Source organism: Genypterus blacodes, unplaced genomic scaffold, assembly GCF_046128005.1.
Source record: "Genypterus blacodes isolate CSIRO-AG114 ecotype Tasmania unplaced genomic scaffold, CSIRO-AGI_Gbla_v1 ptg000291l_1, whole genome shotgun sequence".
Lineage (NCBI taxonomy): Eukaryota > Metazoa > Chordata > Actinopteri > Ophidiiformes > Ophidiidae > Genypterus > Genypterus blacodes.
In genome coordinates, this window is record NW_027467082.1 from 618,924 (window position 1) to 638,743 (window position 19,820).

Genomic DNA, 19,820 nt, shown 5'->3' on the forward strand with positions numbered 1-19,820 from the left:
GACAGCTCTTTGAATCCTTAAATACTGTACAAAGTTTTATATTTCTTCCTCTTAAGCCCAAAATACCAGCCAGAGCTACAGCTGGAATAAGATATAGAATAAAAAATAAAATGAATATCGCATATTTAGGAAAATATTGATAATGAAATGTCCACATGAACAAATAAACAAAAGATGATAGAGTTAATAAATTAAGAATATCTCTCATATTTAGGCAAAGGAATTAAGTGAAAATCAACCAGAACCTGATATTGAACAATAGAATAACCAACACTAATAACACCACCACTGTAAACACTCACATGTTCTTTTGTTTTGCATGATATTTTGCTCCAGATGCATGGAATCACAGATGCTGGCTGAGATGTGGGAGGAGTTTGCAATAAACAAATTGTGTGAGGGAGACAGCTCCCATCATATTTAAAGGGCTTTCATTGCTTTGAAGCCATACTAAGCACGCTGTAAACATGGCTGACATGAAGCTAACGCTCTTGCTCGCTGCTCTGTTTGTTTGCACGGGTGTTAAAGGTTGGAGCATAACCGAGTCTGGACCGGTGCTCAAAACACCTGGAGAATCCCACAGACTCACCTGCACAACCTCAGGGTTTAGTTTTAGTAGCTCAGTGGGAGCTGGATCAGGCAGGCTGCGGGTAAAGGACCAGAGTGGATCGCTTTCATACACACAGATAGTTCTCCCATCTATTACTCCCAGTCAGTCAAGGGCAGATTCACCATCTCAAGAGACGACTCCAGCCAGAAAGTCTACCTACAGATGAACCATCTGAAGGCCGAGGACACTGCAGTGTATCACTGTGCAAGAGGAACACAGTGGGAAACAGTAACAGAGACAACATACACAAACCACTTCCTCTATTTAGCTGAAGCACTGGAATGTATGTCAGTTGTTGTCAGTTATTTGACATCAGAGTAGTTTAATCATGACCCACTCTCTTTTTTCTAAACTATTTATATTGAACTATTGATTTGTTTGTGTAATTAGCATATATAATGTAGAAATGATACATTATATAATATATATAAATATATATAATTATTATTATTATCATTATTATTATTATTTTATAATGTTTTACTGGAGACAGAAGTTTAGAGAATAGTTTCATTCCTCCAGATACAAATGTAACATATTTTCCTGTTTAAACCTATGAAGGGTAGAATGAGTTTGTTGTACATTGATGGTCATGAAATGACAAAAAAATCAACCAGTGATCTTTGCTGTTGTGCTGTGTGACAAAGGCTTTGTGTATAAAAAGATCCTGTAAGTTTCTTATATGTAAATATATGAACAAAATTAATTTTGCAGTTCTACATTTTGACTAAACAGCAACTGAGAGCAAAGTCCAGTCCAGTTGTGTCCTTCCTCCCTGTGAGGAGGAGTCAATGCAAAACTTGGATGTCTTCCTCCTCTACATATGTGACTGCAGAGAGGCTGACAGAGAACAGTGGACACACACTTTAGCATGATGGACTACAGGACAGGACTGCTGCTTTTAGCTGTCTGCTGGGCAGGTGAAGCTCTACACATCTGGATCTGATGTTTCCAATGATGTCAAGAATGCACTTCAATGTATATAATGATCTTTTATTATCTTGACGTGTTGCTGCTCAAACTCTGACACAATCTGAAGCAGTGGTTAAAAACCCTGCAGACTCACACAAACTGACCTGTACAGTCTCTGGGTTCACACTCAGCAGCTACTGGATGGGCTGGATCAGACAGGCTCCTGGAAAAGGACTGGAGTGGGTTGCTACTCATAGTGGTAGCAATGCTTACTACTCTCAGTCAGTCAAGGGCCGGTTTATCATCTCCAGAGACAACAGCAGACAGCAGCTGAATCTGCAGATGAACAATCTGAAGACTGAAGACTCTGCTGTTTATTATTGTGCTCGAGAGCCACAGTGACTGAAGTTGTGAAGCAGCTGTACAAAATCCTACTGAACTCACACTTTGAGAACACTCACTGTCTTCAATCATGAAAAGCTTCAGCTGTATAAAATGACCTCAGAAACAAATGAGCTCATGGTAAAGACACAACAAGTCCATAATGTTCTTCCTTTATAATCCACATACAGTTTCCTGACACTGCACCTCCTCAGGTGTTGTTGGTGGAATCATTTTTTTATTTATTTTTTGTGCTATTTGTTTTTATTGAAGCAAACATTTTACATGACATTGAAGAAGTGAGATCAGACTCCTGAGCAGATCATCATGGCTTCAGCTACGTGTGTCACATTTCTAATGCTGTCAGCTTTGACTGGTGAAGGACGCAACATATCTTTCATTCACTGCTTCAGACTCTGACTCAGTCTGAAGCAGTGGTAAAGCAGCATGGAGACTCTCACAAACTGACCTGTACATATGCAGGAATATCAGATTCTAGCGCTGATATCGGCTGGATCAGACAAGCTGAAGGGAAAGGACTGGAATGGATCGCCTACATTTCTGCTCCGAGTGGTAGCACTATATCGTATTCCCAGTCTGTGAAGAACCGCTTCACCATTTCCAGAGACAACAACATGGACCAGGTGTATCTGCAGATGAACAGCCTGAAGACTGAAGACTCTGCTGTTTATTATTGTGCTAGAGAGCCACAGTGACTGGAGTAGATTGAGCAGCTGTGCAAAATCCTTCATTTCTCACCCTCCTGTACTCTGTCAAGTCAAGCACAGAGCATTCACCCGCCCACCCACCCATCCACCCACCCATCCACCCACCCATCCATCTGTCTGTCTGCATGTCTAACCGCTCGACCTCCTGCCAGTCTATTCCTACATTTTCTTTCCACTCATCCACCCAAATATCCATCCATTATTTTGTGTTTCTTGTATACAGTATGCTCTTTAGCTACAGTCAGCACCCAGCAGCAGAACTCTGTGAGTGTGTGGAAGCTACACAATTATACAACAGGAAAACAGAGCTCAACTGAAAACTGAAAAATGTTCTATTTATAGCAGAGCCCTCAGGTAAGAAATATGTCTTTTAATCCTTCTTTATACTGTAGTTTGTGTAGTATATCACTATTGTAAACACTGTGCATGAGAGATTTCCAGTGGAGTTTGGTTTTTGTATCAGTGTGTATCATTGTGGCACTATGGGGTCCACTAAGAAAGATGCCTTTACAAAAACCAAAGTGCAAAAACCTCAAGTTTATGCACATTTGTGATGAGAAAATCGGAGAGGAAAAACATATTTGTGTATCTTGTCTTTATATCATGACGTAACGCTTATGTCATGATGTTTGTGAGTTATTTAGTAGGCAAAAGTTTGGGTTATTACACAGATAAAAGAATACGTCTTCCAGTAAATGTTACTTATAGATCTGCTCATGTATCAATAAAACATTAAAACATTTAGGATGACTGTAATATATTATATTACCCACATGATAAACCATGTTACTGTTTATTTCATGCATTTACTGAAGTTTTAGTGTGGTTTTTAGATGCTCAGGGTTTTTGTTCAAGCACTGAATGGAGATGTATCACTGTGTTACTTTGACCTGTGGGGTCGTGGGACCAAAGTCACCGTTTCTTCAGGTAAGTCACGTTTGATCAGAATATCTACTGTTCACCAGGATATTTTACATTTATACCTTGAAAGTGTCAAGGTCAAGTGTCCTGAGGGTAGAGAGCAGATTTGGTGTCTTTGTGGTTTTCGGTTAAGGTTAGACAGATGAAAGATATTTGATGCAACAGGTTTTTAGAAAGCTGAAAAAAACCCGTTACTATACAGTTTGATATTAATTTATGAAGGTAAAATGTAACTGCTGGTGATGAATGTCTGCATCTGTGTAGAGCCTTTATTATCCTTTAGTTTGTTTTCTTTAGTATACTGTGTGTAAACAATAGTTGTTAAATATGAAATCTAAAACACGTCCTTCACTTAACAATTGAATAGACACCAGCAAGTAAATATTTTCAAGAAACTTGTTTTAAAACGACAAAGTGCAAATATACTACAGGTCAAACTTGATCATCGGAACGTTTTCAATGAATTATTTCACTGAAAACGTTACATTTTCAAATAATTAATTGTTTGTCCTGTGGACGTCGATGAAACTGTGTCACGTTAATGTTTTTCTTGAGTAATCTTCCTTTATTTAAATCAAAAATAACTTTGATTTGATAAGTCTTCTGTTTTTGCAACTTGCCATTAATCCATTTTTTTTAATTATTTCAAATGTATATTGTAATTGTAATTTGTGAAATTATTAATTGAAATTTCTAAATTTTTCAAAGATCTCTACAGCAGATGCATGTTGAAACATAGTGATACTAATATTGTTGATATGATTACAGTGACAAAAATGCAGTTTGAGAGATTCGATAAATTGTGTTTGAATGTAAATATCTGTGTGCATTTAGTTTTCTTTCTTTTTTTTTAAATTTAGATGTCTTTGTATTCATGTGTTATAACACCTTTTACAACTTCTTTACACAGTTCAAACCCCAACAACACCACCGTCTGTGGTCCCTTTGCATCAATGCAGCACTGGGGCTGGAAATACAATCACACTGGGATGCCTCGCATATGGCTTCTACCCAGAAGCTGTCACTTTTCAGTGGACGAGTAGCAGTGGCAGCGAATTGTCTTCTCAACAATATCCCTCGGTTATGAGGAACAACGCTTATACGGGGGTCAGCCTGGTCCACGTAGCGAGATCTCAATGGGATTCCAGGAGCTCTTTTCGTTGTTCTGTAAATCATGAAGGAACCCCTCAAACAGTGACTGTAGAAAGTATGTGATAGTAAAAATGTTACGTCTTTCTAAGATTTATATACTCATTGAAGACAATCATTTTGATATTTATATCTGACAATGAATGACCTCTATACCTATGTTTCCCCTTGTTCTCAGATTCTGTATTTCACCCAGAAGTAACTTTACTCTCAGTGCCAAATGGAGATACCCAGTCCCTCATATGCATGATTGAAACCTTTCGCCCTGTAACCTTGTCAGTCAAATGGAAGAAAAATAACCAAGAGCTGAACGGTTTCAACAAGTGGTCCACCCTGAAAACGGGTTCCCTCCATTCTGCTGTCAGTGTCCTGAAGGTCAACAAGACAGAGTGGGACAGTAACGATGTCTATAGCTGTGAGGTCATTCACAGTGGAAAAACCATTACAAAGAAAGCCTCAACAGGTACAGTATGAGCCAGGTTGTCACTATCTGAAAGTAATCTATATAGCATTGAAAGGATTAGGACAGAATGGTGTCTTTCTCCTGTCATGTGGATATGGACGTGTGTTCTCTCTCTGTCACTCCCTCCTGTAGCTCCTGTGACAATGACACTGCATCCTCCAAGAGCACACGTGATCTTCAAGAACAACCAGGCAGAGTTTGAATGCACCATTACTGGAGTGGACAACGACATTGTATCCAACACTAGAATCAGTTGGCAGGTTAATGGGCAAAATGTCAGCAGTGATACAAATCTACCGCTAAAGAAGGAAGGAAAACTTTACAGCAAAACCAACACGCTGATTCGCAGAGACTGGGCCACTGTTAACAAAGTCCGCTGTTATGCCCTGTGGGAGGACATGACACCAGTTATTCAAGATCTCTCTCTCCACAAAGGAGGTATGTTGCCATCTGATGTTACTATACTCACTAAACTACACACACAGACATGTCATATAGGCATAAGGCTCATATATCAGCCTCCATGGTAAACCAAATATCTGTTTCAGATGGAAAGGACCTTAAAGTAACAGTCTATGTGCCTCCAGAGGAGGAAATCAGCCAATCAGGCTCCGTCAGTCTGGTGTGTCTGGTCTCCAGTGCCTCGCAGTGTGATTACTACATCACCTGGTCAGAACAAGTTGGCAATAAGACTGGGAGCTACACTGACGGCATCACCTTCCCACCAAGGGAGACCCAAAATGGCTTCTCGGTTACAAATGTTTACACCACCACCAAGGAAAAGTGGGAAAAGAATGTAGTTTTCTCCTGCAATGTTTGGTATGCTGGCGCCAAAGATGCTGTCAAACCAAGAGGAGTGTCTAAGGAGCAGAGTAACACATGTGAAAGTAAATAGGCTTCACCTTTAGACGTGGTCTTTTGTGTATGTTGCCCTTCTGTCTCTCTGTGGAAAACGTTCACTCTGTGATGGCTTTGTACGTGTCACTTTGGTTTTTGTCGTCGTGTTATGTGCTTAATGTTGTACCTGTGCAAGTCACTGCATTGTCAGTGTGATACGTGTTTCAATAAATGTTGCAGCATGGAGACGCTTTTTGTTGAATGTCCTTGATTTGACTTAAATGCAAAGTAAGAGCAAAGAAAGTGAAAGGTTTGTGTCAGCAGAGAGCTCACATACTGTACTCAGTTTCACACATGCTGATCATGCAAGTAGTTTAATTGCTATATTATGAATACTATAATACATATTCCAAGATTAAATTCTGGTATAATTTCACTAATATAAAACACACACACATACACATTTACAGAATACCTCAGCTAATCTCATGTACCTTCTCCTTCGTAGAGCTGCCTACGGATTGTGCTCTAAACTGCACAGACAATGACGTGGACTATGATGAGTTCAGCAGTCTGTGGTCCACAGCCTCGTCCTTCATATTCCTCTTCATATTCTCTCTCTCCTATACCATGATATTCAGCCTGATCAAGGTAAACGAATGACAGGAAGCAGCTTCTAGCACCAATAAGAAGAACAATATGGGACAGACGGGGACAGCCTGTAGATTTGTAGGGGGGCCTGCAGGGGTTAATCACGAGTGCGAGGGTGACTGCTTTTTATTTGTAACTGTTTAGCTGTAGTTTTAAATTGTTTTTTAACTACATTTTCGTTGTTTCTTTCAGATGCAGAGACAGTAAAGGGAGTCGTAGCCGATCGGCATTTTGGATTTTTTGTTTTTACAAATGGAAGTCGTAGAAAAACAAGCAAAACAAAGTTACCTATATTTCCTATATGAAATGATACCCAAACCTAATGTTGCTAAGGAATGATTTAGTTTTTGTAACAACTTTCAACTTGTTAATTAACATTCCATTGATATGTAAATGAGATGTATCTGTGGCAGTTTGTAAAGTAAATATCACCACATTTATTATTGGGCTTTTATGGCCATGTCTGTAAGTGGGCTTTCTTAAACTAAGGGGGAGAGACAACTGAATACAGATGTAACATGTGTTCAAACGTGTAAATGACTCCAACTTGGTATGATACTGTCTTTGTAAATGCTTTTGAGGTCTTTTGTGCTCTCACTTCTGTTATCAGTTAAGTGAAGGAGGTATTTGTGTTTCCTGTGGCTTCTAAAGATATCTTCCCTAGAGAGCTTCCCCTCCCTCCCCCACCCCACACACAAACAGTCAGAGCTACAAATAACCTTCCTCGAAACAAGACAAACATCATTTGGTGTGTGTCCATTGGTATATCAAGTGTTTGTGCTGATTGTCTTACTGCAATTACATATGACAGCCATAGCATAGATAGATCTTCATATACATATGGTATTTTATTCTTTTTATTCTTTTGTACATTGACTACAGCGTATGGTAGTGGATGTGCAATATTTAAGCTTAGATGTATTCGTTGTGTTGAACTGGATGGCATAATAAATGTTTTCAGTGCATATAAGATAAATGTTTGATGTGTTTTCCTTTTTAGTGGTGAGAACAGTTACTAAGGAAATCTACACATTCATTTTAAGATGCTTTGCTGCATGACAACATGGAAGATACCAACAAATGGAGTGGATGAAAATTAAAGTCACATCAGCATCAGGCAGTTACAATAGAACGGTGCTGGCAGTAGACTTTGTAATTGTAATTTCTTTTTTATTGGCTTTCATTGGACTTCTAGACTTTTCATGTTTTGCTAGACTGGACAAAACATTTAGTCTCACAAAAAAAAAGAGCTTTTTTCCACAAACGTCTCTGTTCTATAAATCATCATGATAATAATTTATGTGATCTAAATACATAATAAATACATTTATACAGCTTTTAGAATAATTTTCTAAAATAAATGATTGCTCCTTTAAAATTCTTGTTTTGTTTGTCTCCAAAATAAAACATTTTCAGGGTAAAAAAGGGTAAAATCTATCCTGTTCTTAATGTATTTTTCAGTGCTGAGTCATAACAAATATAGAATGACGGTTATATATTTGTAATGACTGTGTTGACACAAGCCTCCCCAGTGACTCATGAGTACAGGGTCCCTGACGTACAGGAGGGGGCAGTATTAGCTAGATTAAAAGTGACAGATAGGTGAAAAATACATGTGCATACTTCATACACATGTTAATCCACAGCAAACGATCATGTCATTAAAATGTATTAATACTACTTATACTAGTATAGGTACTTGTACTGGCCAGAGGCCCAGGACGTCCAAGCTCTGCCAAAACAGTGACCAAACTGACCAAGCCAACCGTTTCATAGTAGTAGTACTCATACTAGGACTGCTACCACTATGAGGAAGTGTTTTTAGTACTACTATTATACAACAATATAACAATAAAACAATACTCATACCAGTTCTACAACTAGTAGTACCTTTACCAGTACTTTTAGCAAGACTACTACTTTTACTAATACTTCTAATGAGCCAATACTCCCAGTTAGTATAAAAAGGTGTAACTGTAGAGTGTGAGAAATTACAGAATTTGGACATCAAGGACATTTTAGGGTTCTGACCATGTCTATTTCATTTTGTGACCTCCATCATTAAGCTATAATTTTATTTACTTCTAGCTTTTAAAAAGAAAGAAAGAAGCACAGGAAGGTCAGAAAAGCACACGACACTTACGTATTTATGATTAGTGTTCAAGCTTTAATTGACACTGAAGATCCTAAAGCACAGCCAGAAGAAATACAACAATACAATACAACACAGTGTTACACACCATAACAAAAACCAAGTTGTGACAACAATTGTGTCACGTCTGCTGTTGTTAATCAAGAGTATGTAAAGAATAAAAAGAATAAATGATGAGCATGACTCATTTCAGTTCAATTGAGAATCGCTTTCCCCTGCAGTTATGTGCACAACACAAATCAGACAAGTTAAGTTGCATGTTTTTTGCTCCACATTGCATTCACATTTATATTTCAGTGTAATTCAGTGTAATGTTCGGAGTTATTTCAATTGTACCAGCAGAACAGCACTGCAAGATTTCAATAGCTACGATGTTAAGCAATGAACAAACTCTAAATGTTGCCTCATGTGATTTCCTTTTTAGGGCAAATGTATTTGTAAAACAAAAATGTATTTGTGTAATTGAAAAACAATAAAATGTTCCTTCAAACAAACAAAACTACAAATAAAACAAAAGATGCTGTCTTTGATGATAATATTCAGTTTTACAGTAACTACATGTAAATGCATGTGAATGAAAGGATGAATGATGGTGGCACTGTTGTGAGTGTGCAGCAGGTTTTGGCAGTGCTTTGTTTCACTGTGTACACGGGGACCCACAGTGCTTCACACAGTGATCAAAACCTCTCTGAAGTGTTTTAGAATGCAAATCAACACTAGGTCTAATTCTTGAAAGTTGTTGATGCGCAATATGAGCTTCTTCCAAAGAAGAAATGTTAGTAGATAATAGTTTATTATTACATGACAATAGTTGCTTAGGTTTAATAATGCAGAATTTAACCTGTAGTTATACAAGAAGTGTCAAAAGTTGAAAATTGCATTTTATTTTTAATTTCCTTAACTAGAGTCATATTACATTTAGTATGATGACTTTTATTGTGGAACAAAGGTACTACAAAATAATTTACCCTGCTGAAAAAAGAAAACGTTGCCACACATCAACATTCGAGGATTCAAGAGGAGGCCAAAGGTTTTTGTATGAGGATGTGTCACTGTGCATACTATGGGTACCACAGTGATACATGGCATGACAAAAACCTGTTGACTTTAATGAGTTTCCTCCTTTGTACTCAAAAAGAATCCGGGGGTATGTTTTATGTTAGTAGAGGTCAGTTGGATGATTAGATTCACTACACTGATGGACTTTTGTCTTTTGTCTGATTAACAGGTAAAATGTAGCGACAGTGAGTCCATGCAGAATTTGTGACACATTTAAAACGATTTCACATAGAGTGCATTATCAAGCACATGTATTACATTTAAAAATGAATAAGATAGGAATCAGTTCATCAACTTTACTGTAATTGAGCACAAAGTTAACAAAATCCAGTTAGCAACTACCCATAAGTGTGAAAAGTAATATCATAACAGTGATTTAATGGGAAAATAATATTACATATATTATATTACAACACTCGTCCCAATCCTTGAAAGTTATGTCTCTATTAATGTGCAATCAATCCACTTGTTGATGCGCAATATGAGCTTTTTCCACAGAAGAAATGACGGGATCATTTGTTGTTTAACAGAGACCACCACTACTTGCACTTCTCTAAATAACTAAAGATGATCACCCTCTTAGGTAAGGTCATCCAAAGGGGCAAAAAATGTGTGAGGAAATTGAATTTTAATGCCTCAGATTCCAGGAGAGTGTAGAGGGTTTGTGTTATGATTATATTATATTATACACATAAAATAGTAATAATAAATAATAAAATTATAAAATTATAATTAAAATTATAGATAGAAAAGTGTCAAAAGTTGAAAGTTGCATTTTTATTGTTTTTGCTTAACTAGAGTAATATTACATTTATTATGATGACTTTTATTGTGGAACAAAGTAACAAAATAAATGAGCCTGCTGAAGAAAAGAAAACGTTGCCACACATCAACATTAAAAGAGAAGGTCAGAGGTTTTTGTATGAGGATGTGTCACTGTGTATACGGGAACTGGCATAGTGATACATGGCATGACAAAAACCTCTGTTGGCTTTTGTGAGCTTCCTCCTTTGTACTCAAAAAGTATCTGGGGGTATTTTTCAGAACTGTACACATTTTGAACTTTTGGCAATCAACATCCTTCATGGGTAATATGTATATAACACACAGGAAACTTCACCACAACAGGTGCTTCCGCATCCAGTTAACAAACTGAAACCACAGACTGGAACCTATTAACTAAATGTGACGGCCAAAGGCTCTCACACCAGTGGCAAATTTCATGCTGCAGAAAAGCTCTGGAATTACTCACTCAAACAATTATATTAGAAAAGATGTTTGTCCGGTACACATAAATGAATTGTTTGCACTGAATCAGTCTACTGAAAAAACTAGTTCCTTTGGGAGATAAAATGTAGTAAGAGTGGTAAGAGTCCTTTGACGCCTAAACATGTAATTAAGATGTCGCACAAAGCTCCTGTTTAGGTCCGCTCTCAATTCTCGTTATCTATCAATAACATTTACTCTACAATTACAAATGCATAACTTTAATGTAAATGATACCATCCTCTACTGTTGTTGGACAAACCTTTGCTCAGCTGTTGTAACGCTTTCAGGCTCTTAAGCTTGCTGACTCTATCCCTAAAACTAATTAAAATGGGTGGGGGTCCCGACCCCCATGTCTCTGCCATTCCAACTGCACCCCCCAGCCCCATTTTTGTCTCTTCTGTCTTTCTTTTGCTTTTCGTGCCCAGTTACATTTTTTCATACCATTACATTTTTTATACCAACATTCATTATTTGATGTGGCATTCGTCGTTCAGTGTGGCATTCTTCAGTTGATGCAGCTTTCTTGACGAATCAACAATGTCGTGATTGCCAATTACGTATAAAGCCTGCAGACTGATATACAGAAGTTGCACCTTCAAATTCAATCAGAAAACATTTCACACACTTTGCTTCCCCAAACTAACACATTTCTAGTGTCAGACTCAGCCCCAAGTTTCCGACCTTACCTGTGGGTGAGGCACGGGTGTCGTTGTGGTTGTAACACTTCTGACTGACAGGTGCACACAAAGAATGCCACACTGAAGGAAGAAGGCCACTTTGAATATTGAATGTTGGCAGGCATCCAATGATAAATGCCCAAATCAAGTAATAAAATCAGGATATCTAGTATTAAAATTTCCATCTTAAAATAAAACATATTTGGTTTGTTTGTCAAATGTATTATTTGACCTAGACTATATTATTTGATGGTTAGATTATGATACTTGAGAGCTATTGAAGCTTGACCCAAGGTGGGCGGAAGGGTGCCTTTCTCTAGAGATTCATTAAACATTGCAAGGAGTAGGGGTGCAGGTTTAGTACTGAATTTCCTGAAAAACTCTACGAGAAATCCATCGGGGCCTGGGGCTTTGTTGGATTGCATGGCTCTGATTGCGGAGTGTAATTCTTCAAGAGAAATTGAAGAATCCAGTGCTATCGCAATGTCGGATTTGATGTTTGAGAAATTGAGGTTGGCAAGGAACTGATTCATCTCTGTGATGTCTGAAGGAAATTCGGACTTGTAAAGGGAGGAGTAGAATGATTTACATGTGGTGTTTATTTCCACGGGGTCAGTAGTGGGGGTGTTCGTTTCAGTACGGATCTTGGGTGTCAGACGGGAGGTGGATTGTCTTTTTAACTGATGTGCCAATAGACGACTGGGTTTATTGCCATGTTCGTAGTAAGTAGCACGGGTTTGTAGTAGTAGGCGCTCGGTATCCTTGGTGGATATAAGATCAAATTCGGTCTGAAGGTTAAGGCGTTTCTTGAAAGGTTCTGGGGAGGGATCCGATGCGCACTCTTGGTTGAGGGAGGTGATGGTAGCAGAGAGTTTTTTGACCTTGCTGTTGTGTTTTTTACTGGAGTGAGAAGAGTAGGAAATAATTTGACCTCTAAGTCTTTCAGCGACTCCCAGAGCAATGAGTATGAAGTAGAGTCGTTTTCACTAAACAAAAGAAAGTCATCAATGGAATCGGAGATTGTTATCTGCCAGCAGTAATGAGTTAAACCTCCACACGGGAGGGGAGGATTTGTATGTAGACAGTTGGATATGTAATAATCCAGGGTGCATGGTCAGATATTCGGATGCTTAGGTAATCAGAGGAAGCGACACAGGATTTGAGAGAGTTGTCTTTAGGAAAATAATCTATCCTAGAGTATGAATTGTGCACCTGGGAGAAGAATGAGAACTTTTTGACCGTGAATGAATTTGTTTTTTCATCATCAGTGCTCCCCACATGACTTTGAGGACTTCAATCAGATTGTTCCTGGACAATCATGTTCATGGGTGTCTTCCTTAAGTCTCCCAGAACTTGATTGTCTGATCTGTACTGGATTCAGCTGTTAATGGCACACAGTTCAACAAATCTGAGCATTGTGTCCATTTCCCAGTTCAGGCCTAACATCTGATCGTAGCTAATCATATGCAATCATTTCACTCGTCCTATGTTACTGTTGCAAACGTTTTCTGATGACCATTTCTGTAGCTGCCTTCCTTTTTCATAGAGATTACTGTCCCCGTGGCCGCCTTTAGAAACACCATATCTGCCAATTTGAAGAGAGTGAGTTGATTTGGTCACAAATCCCAACAAGTGAGATATTACTGAAATGCCCTGGATGTCCTCTCCACAGGTTTCAATATTGTAGCCAATTTCGGTTTTTGAAATGAAGATGATTGATTCATGTCCCCTACAGAGGACATCCACATGCATTCCTTTAGAAGTCAAACTAGGAGGATTCATTCCACTCCCATGATCCAGCAAATACTCGTACATGTGTACAATTTCAAAATAGTACTATAAAGACTAACACATACTCTGTTATTATTATTTTTTTTTTCCCATTGTTGTATTTTCAAACACATTTGCATGTAAAGCTTATAATAGCTTACTACTTGTATGGTAGTTCACCGATGGTCTGGAAGGATTTCCTAAATATACTAAAAGCCATTTTCTGAAAATGCAAGAATTGTACATATCTCAACTCCATAGTCATTCACTCCTCTTTCTGTCATTGGTATGTTTGGTGGTATGAACATGCTGCAGGAAATAGAGTTGGCAGGAATGTTTGAAAAAGAGGAAGTTTTCACCAACTGTTAGCAAACACACTTAATTTTATGTAACCCAGACCACAGGAAATGAACATCCCATGGGATATGGTTAATAAAGAGGGGCTTTGTCAGTGAAAAACGTTTGTCTTTATTGATTTAAATTATGTTTTGGTATTTGTATTACACACAGATAACTTGACATCACTGTCACTACTTTGACTACTGGGGGAAAGGAACACAAGTCACCGTAACTTCTGGTAAGTAATATTAGAATCAATGTCAAGTCAAGATATATTGTTTTTCAATTTTAATTGTCATTATGTTGATGTATATCGCAGCCTTCCTTTAAATAGGATGAATACAGAAAACTACAAATGTAGATCAGGGAAAGTGTTAGGCGTATAATGTATTGAATCATTTCATTCGGTGATTCAAATTGGACTATGTTTTTGCGCTAAAGCGCTATTAAATCTGTTAGTGTGATTACTACTTTGACTACTGGGGAAAAGGCACAATGGTGACTGTCACATCAGGTAAGCCCTTCATTTTAGTGTGTCCAAATGTTTGAATTGAAATACCAATTGTGATGCTTTGAGTGTCATGATAACCCGGCAAAATAGTTTGTTGGTTGAAATGATTTCATTTCATCCAGATAACCAAACAGGTAAGCCAAAGCAAGATAAAAGCAATACAACGCCCTGTGTGGGTTTGTGGATGCAGGTTTTTTAATGCAGTAATACATAATTTGTGAGACTGTTAATAATGTAATCACATTATTAAAATGTTATTGTGATTTTTAGAAAATGACATTACCTTTAGTGTACAAATGTGCTATACATGATGGGAGGATAGTTTTTGTGAACAGTGTAGATAACATTCCACAACTGTGATAACTGGGCTTTTGACTATTGGGGGAAAGGCACGACAGTAACAGTATCATCAGGTAAGAGTTTGATTAATATTTATACATTAGAGTCTACAGCGGCACATGTTTCACACTGGGCATCGCCATGTTTAGAGTTTTATTTCTCAGTATTACTCACTGTGTCGAAAACTGCTGTGTGAAATGTATTTCATGGCTTTTTTTATTCAAGTTGTCTATCTAATGACGAAATACCATGTTAGTGTAAAGACAGAGTTTTTATACTGACTATTCAGCAAAAGTGACCTTACATACTAACTGGTAGTAGTAGATTTGGCACTGTGGTACTACGGTACTTTTGGTTACTGGGGCAAAGGTACAACAGTAACTGTGACATCAGGTAAGAATCGATTTGTCCTTGTAAATAATTGCTGTATTATTGCAAAGTTTCTTATATATACAGTTTATTCGGTAATATTCAGGGGGATAAAATGATATGGGTGACATTAATGCTGCCATGATCATCGACTATCAATGACATTAATATCATCCTCATATTTGAGGGAAATGCTGAATTTGTTTTTTTGTCTAACTTACTCTAAATGAAATATGATTAATTATCAGGAAGGTCATGAAGAATAGGGCAACACAAAGTTTAAACGTGACTGTTGGTTTTCTGCGATCTTTGAATTAAAATTGATGTTGAGGTTAATTTTTGCTTCATTATCTTAATGCCACATGTTTGCTTGTCTTCTCTCAGGCACACCAAGAGCACCGACTGTGTTTCCACTGATATCATGTCGTTCTGGGTCTGAGCCCACGGTCACTCTCGGCTGCTTTGCCACCGGATTCTCACCGTCCGCACTGACCTTCCAATGGACCCAAAATGGAAACAACCTGCCTGACTTTGTTCAATATCCTTCGGTGCAGAAAAACAACTTTTTCACCGGAGTGTCCAAGATCACTGTGAATCGTGCAGAATGGACCGCGACCGCGAACGTTTTTAAATGTTCTGCGACACTGCCAGGAGGAGATCCTACTGTTGCCCAGATATCACCAACACCACCACCAACACCACCACCAACACCACCACCAACACCACCACCACCCGGTAAGACTCTAAAACTATCAACATAAATAATAGGAATAATAATTTGTCATTTAACTGATATATACTACATCCATTTGCCCCTTTATATCTTTACGTAAAGCTAATCTCTATATCTTGGCTTATATTTATTTGTACTAAATTGATTAATCCTAGTTTATTGGGGCGGAATTCAAAAGTGACTGTTTGTTATTGTGCATTCCAAGTCCTATCAGTCACACTGTACTGTACTGTTCTATTTATTTTTACAATTTCAACCTAACATCGTTTGATTGGTAAAACGGGAATAACTAAATCCATTAGCAATAAGGATCATTTGTCTGGAAAACTTTGATTCCAGATATGTAAGCAAAATTAACTAGTTGTGCTGCTTTTGCTGATCCAACAATAATTCTATTTTGTTTGTAAACTAATGTAAATGGATCCATGGATAGTTGTAATAGTTATAATTGTGTGCCAGACAGGAAGGTGGAAGGAAAAGGCTGAAGTTTGTTCATGCTCATTGACTTTCTCACACTCATATATGTTCTTTTCACCTATTTTAGCGGTTTGTTAATGTTCCGCTTTTTTCCCTCCATCTGCATAATCCCTGTTCTTTCCCCTCGCTGACTGCTTTCACTTGATCTGTCGATGATAATTCACTGTTAAAGCCTGTAAGGTTCAATCTGTTGCCTCTACAATCAATGTATATGCAGAAGCAAGCATGAAGGGCTCAGTCGTTTTAGTTTGTTTTCCCTTTGGACACCTCTGCAGACTTTAGCAAATAGCTTTCATGTTCGCATCAAGTGTGTGCATTTGTACATGCAAGTTCCCTGGAAAATTATAACCTAATAATACAACATTGTAGGGTATAGTTCACGTTGCTTCTTCATATATATTATTCCCTGCTTCTGCATACATATATTTGTGTATATGTTTGTTTTTCAGTGCCGTTTTTTAAGGCGCCAACTCTTGAAGTGTTGGCCTCCTCTGATGAGGAGACTGGAAGGACCTTCTCCTGCTTTGCCAAAGAGTTTTCACCTAAAGATTATGACATCAAATGGCTGAGAGATGGAACGGAAATCCAGAAAGACAATAATGAGATCAAAACACCTGCTGGTGAAACAGAGTATCACAATGGAAACAAAGTGTACAGTGCAGCAAGTTTTCTTCTGACCAATGAGACTGACGGCGTGTTTACATGCGAGTTTAACGGGGAAAATGCAGAAGGTCCTCAAACGTGGAATGCAACTTGGAGCAAGAAGTGTGGAAGTGGTGAGTAGACCTGTTTTTCTTTTTTTTGGTTAATGTAAGTTAATTACAACCCAATGAAACATCACTGATCCTTCACCCGACAGATCCTTCCATTGAGCCTCCCTCTGATGATTTGGTGAAAGTAGAGATCATCCCCCCTTCACTTGCTACATTGTTTCTAAACAAAACAGCAAACGTGGTGTGCAAAGTCACACTGAAGTCAAATCCAGACCATTTGAACGAGATTATCTGGGAGGATGAGAACGGGAAAAAGCTTAAAACAATGAAAAAAAATGGAAAGAAATCACTCAGCCTCTCTCTTGAAATCCCTTATGAAACTTGGGCCGATGGATTGAAGAGAATCTGTTATGTACACCATTCACAGTTGCTGACACCAATTGAGACAGTTTATCAAAAGCAGAGAGGTAAGAAATTGTCATTATCAATGTAGTTTGAAGCAGAAATGTCTGGGAAGGTTTGCAGCATAAAGGCCTAATTGTTCTTTCCTGATTGCAGGAGGAAAGTTTCAGCGTCCGTCAGTGTTTCTGCTGCCTCCAGTAGAACAACGTAAAAGCAATATGGTGACCCTGACTTGCTATGTGAAAGACTTCTACCCACAGCAGATTGCGGTGTCTTGGCTTATTGATGATAAGCCTGCAGAGGCGGGCACATTCTCCACCACAATCCCTGTAGAAAATAATGACTCCTATTCTGTCTATGGCCAGTTAACCCTCAGCCGTGAGGACTGGGTAGATAATGATGTGGTATATAACTGTGTAGTTTACCACGAATCCATTTTGGACTCAACTGGCGTCATTATGAGGTCCATGGCTGAGAGATCACGTGAGAATGTCAACCTGGTCAACCTCAACATGAACGTCCCTCAAACGTGCTAGGCCCAGTAGATGTTGTGGTGTCTTGCTGTGTCTACTGCTGTTTGTTGTTTAATGTTTGTTGCTTGTGTGATATGATGTGCTGTTTGTGTTTTAAATGCAAATTCAAAATCAAAATAAAAAAAAATCACTTTGTAACTCTGTTGTAACTGTTGATGTACGTCTCGTGCAGTCTATGTGTTTAAGTGCAGCTGTGCTCATCTATATTAGCCTCAAGCCAAGGTATTCCAATCAAACATATGCTTCAGGGTGTAGTGAAAATAGCAGGGCATAAACTTTCTCACATTTAATCCACCCAACTACTTTTAAGATTAACATTCAATCCAACTAAATATAGCCGTGCACCATCAATGTTTGTGCCTCGTCTTTGTCTGCTTGTGTTCCTCTACTGGGTCCAAGTCGTGCATCCCTGTGGGGTCTTTCAGAAACAAATCAGGATGATTGTAACTGCTACGGTGTCCAAAATAGGTCTTGACTATTAGATTTGATACAAAAGTGTCAAGTCACAATAACTTGGCATGAAATTAGGTCTCCAATCTTTTGCAAGCCAGTATTTATCCTAATGATGCGAAACGAGAGCTCAAGGAGATTCGGCAATAAGTCAATTTTACAACAACTGGGTAGAAGTCTTGTATTTAGCAAGTCAGGGTCACCATATCACTCTTACTTTGTTCTGCTGGAGGCAGCAGAAAAAGCTGAACCTAGAATTATGTTTTTTAAGGGGTTGGGATCTCAGTTCGGTTCTCATCCTCCCTCTTGTCCAAAACTCCTTCTATTGACTTAAGTGTGACTTTAATTTCAGAACAAGCATGCAGTACTTTTATATTCATTACTGCCAAGAAGCCATGAACTATGTGGCATAATGCATTCTGACCCCTGTAGAGACAAACGCCACAGCCCAAAAAGCTTTGTGATTATTTTCAAAACACACCCAGAACTTGTTGTGAATGGCCACTTACATAAAAGCAATAACTGAAGCTCTCTGACTTAATACTAAATAGATCCAGATTACCTGATTGTGACTGACAGCCAATTAAGCAAAGACCTGACAGCATATGAAGACAGCATGGAGATCACAGGCCTCATCTTCATCCTCCTCTTCCTCATCACTCTGTTGTACAGCATTGGAACCACTGCTTTCAAGGTATGATTTTATTTTTTAATGACTTAAAATCAAGTTGGCAAAATACATATCGCATAGTGCTGACAATAATGACAAATATGCTGTACACATAGTTGTGCATAGTTGTGAACAGTTATTATATTATCATAATGTAATTTAGTGTTACATTATATTATCAAAAGCATTATTTTTTCTGAAATTTTACTGATCATATGTTTAGCATATATCTATACATTTTTCAGTGTTTTGAGTTGTTCATGCAACAATGTATTGATTTATTTCAACCTTGAGATGTATAATCAGGTCAAACCAGATGGATCCCACATGAGGGTTTCCCTCCATTTCATGATGCAGCTATGATCTGTATACAGTATATGATGTGCATTAAGCTCAAATAGAATTAGAATGTATGTGTTTTTGTTTATATTGTTTGTGCACTCAGACTTTTTTGTTTTGTTTTTCTTTTCAGGTCAAATGAAAAGAAATTAACTTTCTGTTTAAAAACATTTCCACATTGACGTCCTCTTATACTTTGTTATTGTTCTCACTGTCTTGTTCAGGTTTACTTAGATTAGCATTACTACCTAAATAAACATTTAACTAAAGATAGCATTTAAAAATGTGTTTCTATTTCTAAAAATATGATGTCCATTACACTTTTCATGTTCTTGCTTTAGCCATTTTATCTTTGAGTTTGAATGA

The 19,820-nt window shown here is 38.0% G+C and overlaps 1 protein-coding gene and 1 gene segment (V, D, J or C); both read left to right on the plus strand.

Annotated features, from left to right (window-relative positions):
* The window catches only part of LOC142988006 (uncharacterized), a 28,006-nt gene that overhangs the window by 1,721 nt on the left and 6,465 nt on the right, over positions 1 to 19,820 (plus strand). Inside the window, exons 3-4 of the mRNA XM_076137002.1 lie at positions 14,378 to 14,432; positions 15,522 to 15,872. Coding sequence (XP_075993117.1) covers positions 14,378 to 14,432; positions 15,522 to 15,872 — 406 coding nt within the window. The remainder of the gene's footprint in view (positions 1 to 14,377; positions 14,433 to 15,521; positions 15,873 to 19,820) is intronic.
* Positions 2,743 to 6,910, plus strand: LOC142987991 (immunoglobulin heavy constant mu-like). The segment is given in 8 exon segments: positions 2,743 to 2,985; positions 3,465 to 3,558; positions 4,463 to 4,759; positions 4,880 to 5,164; positions 5,297 to 5,602; positions 5,713 to 6,051; positions 6,510 to 6,652; positions 6,845 to 6,910. Coding segments are annotated over 7 exon segments (1,479 nt in total).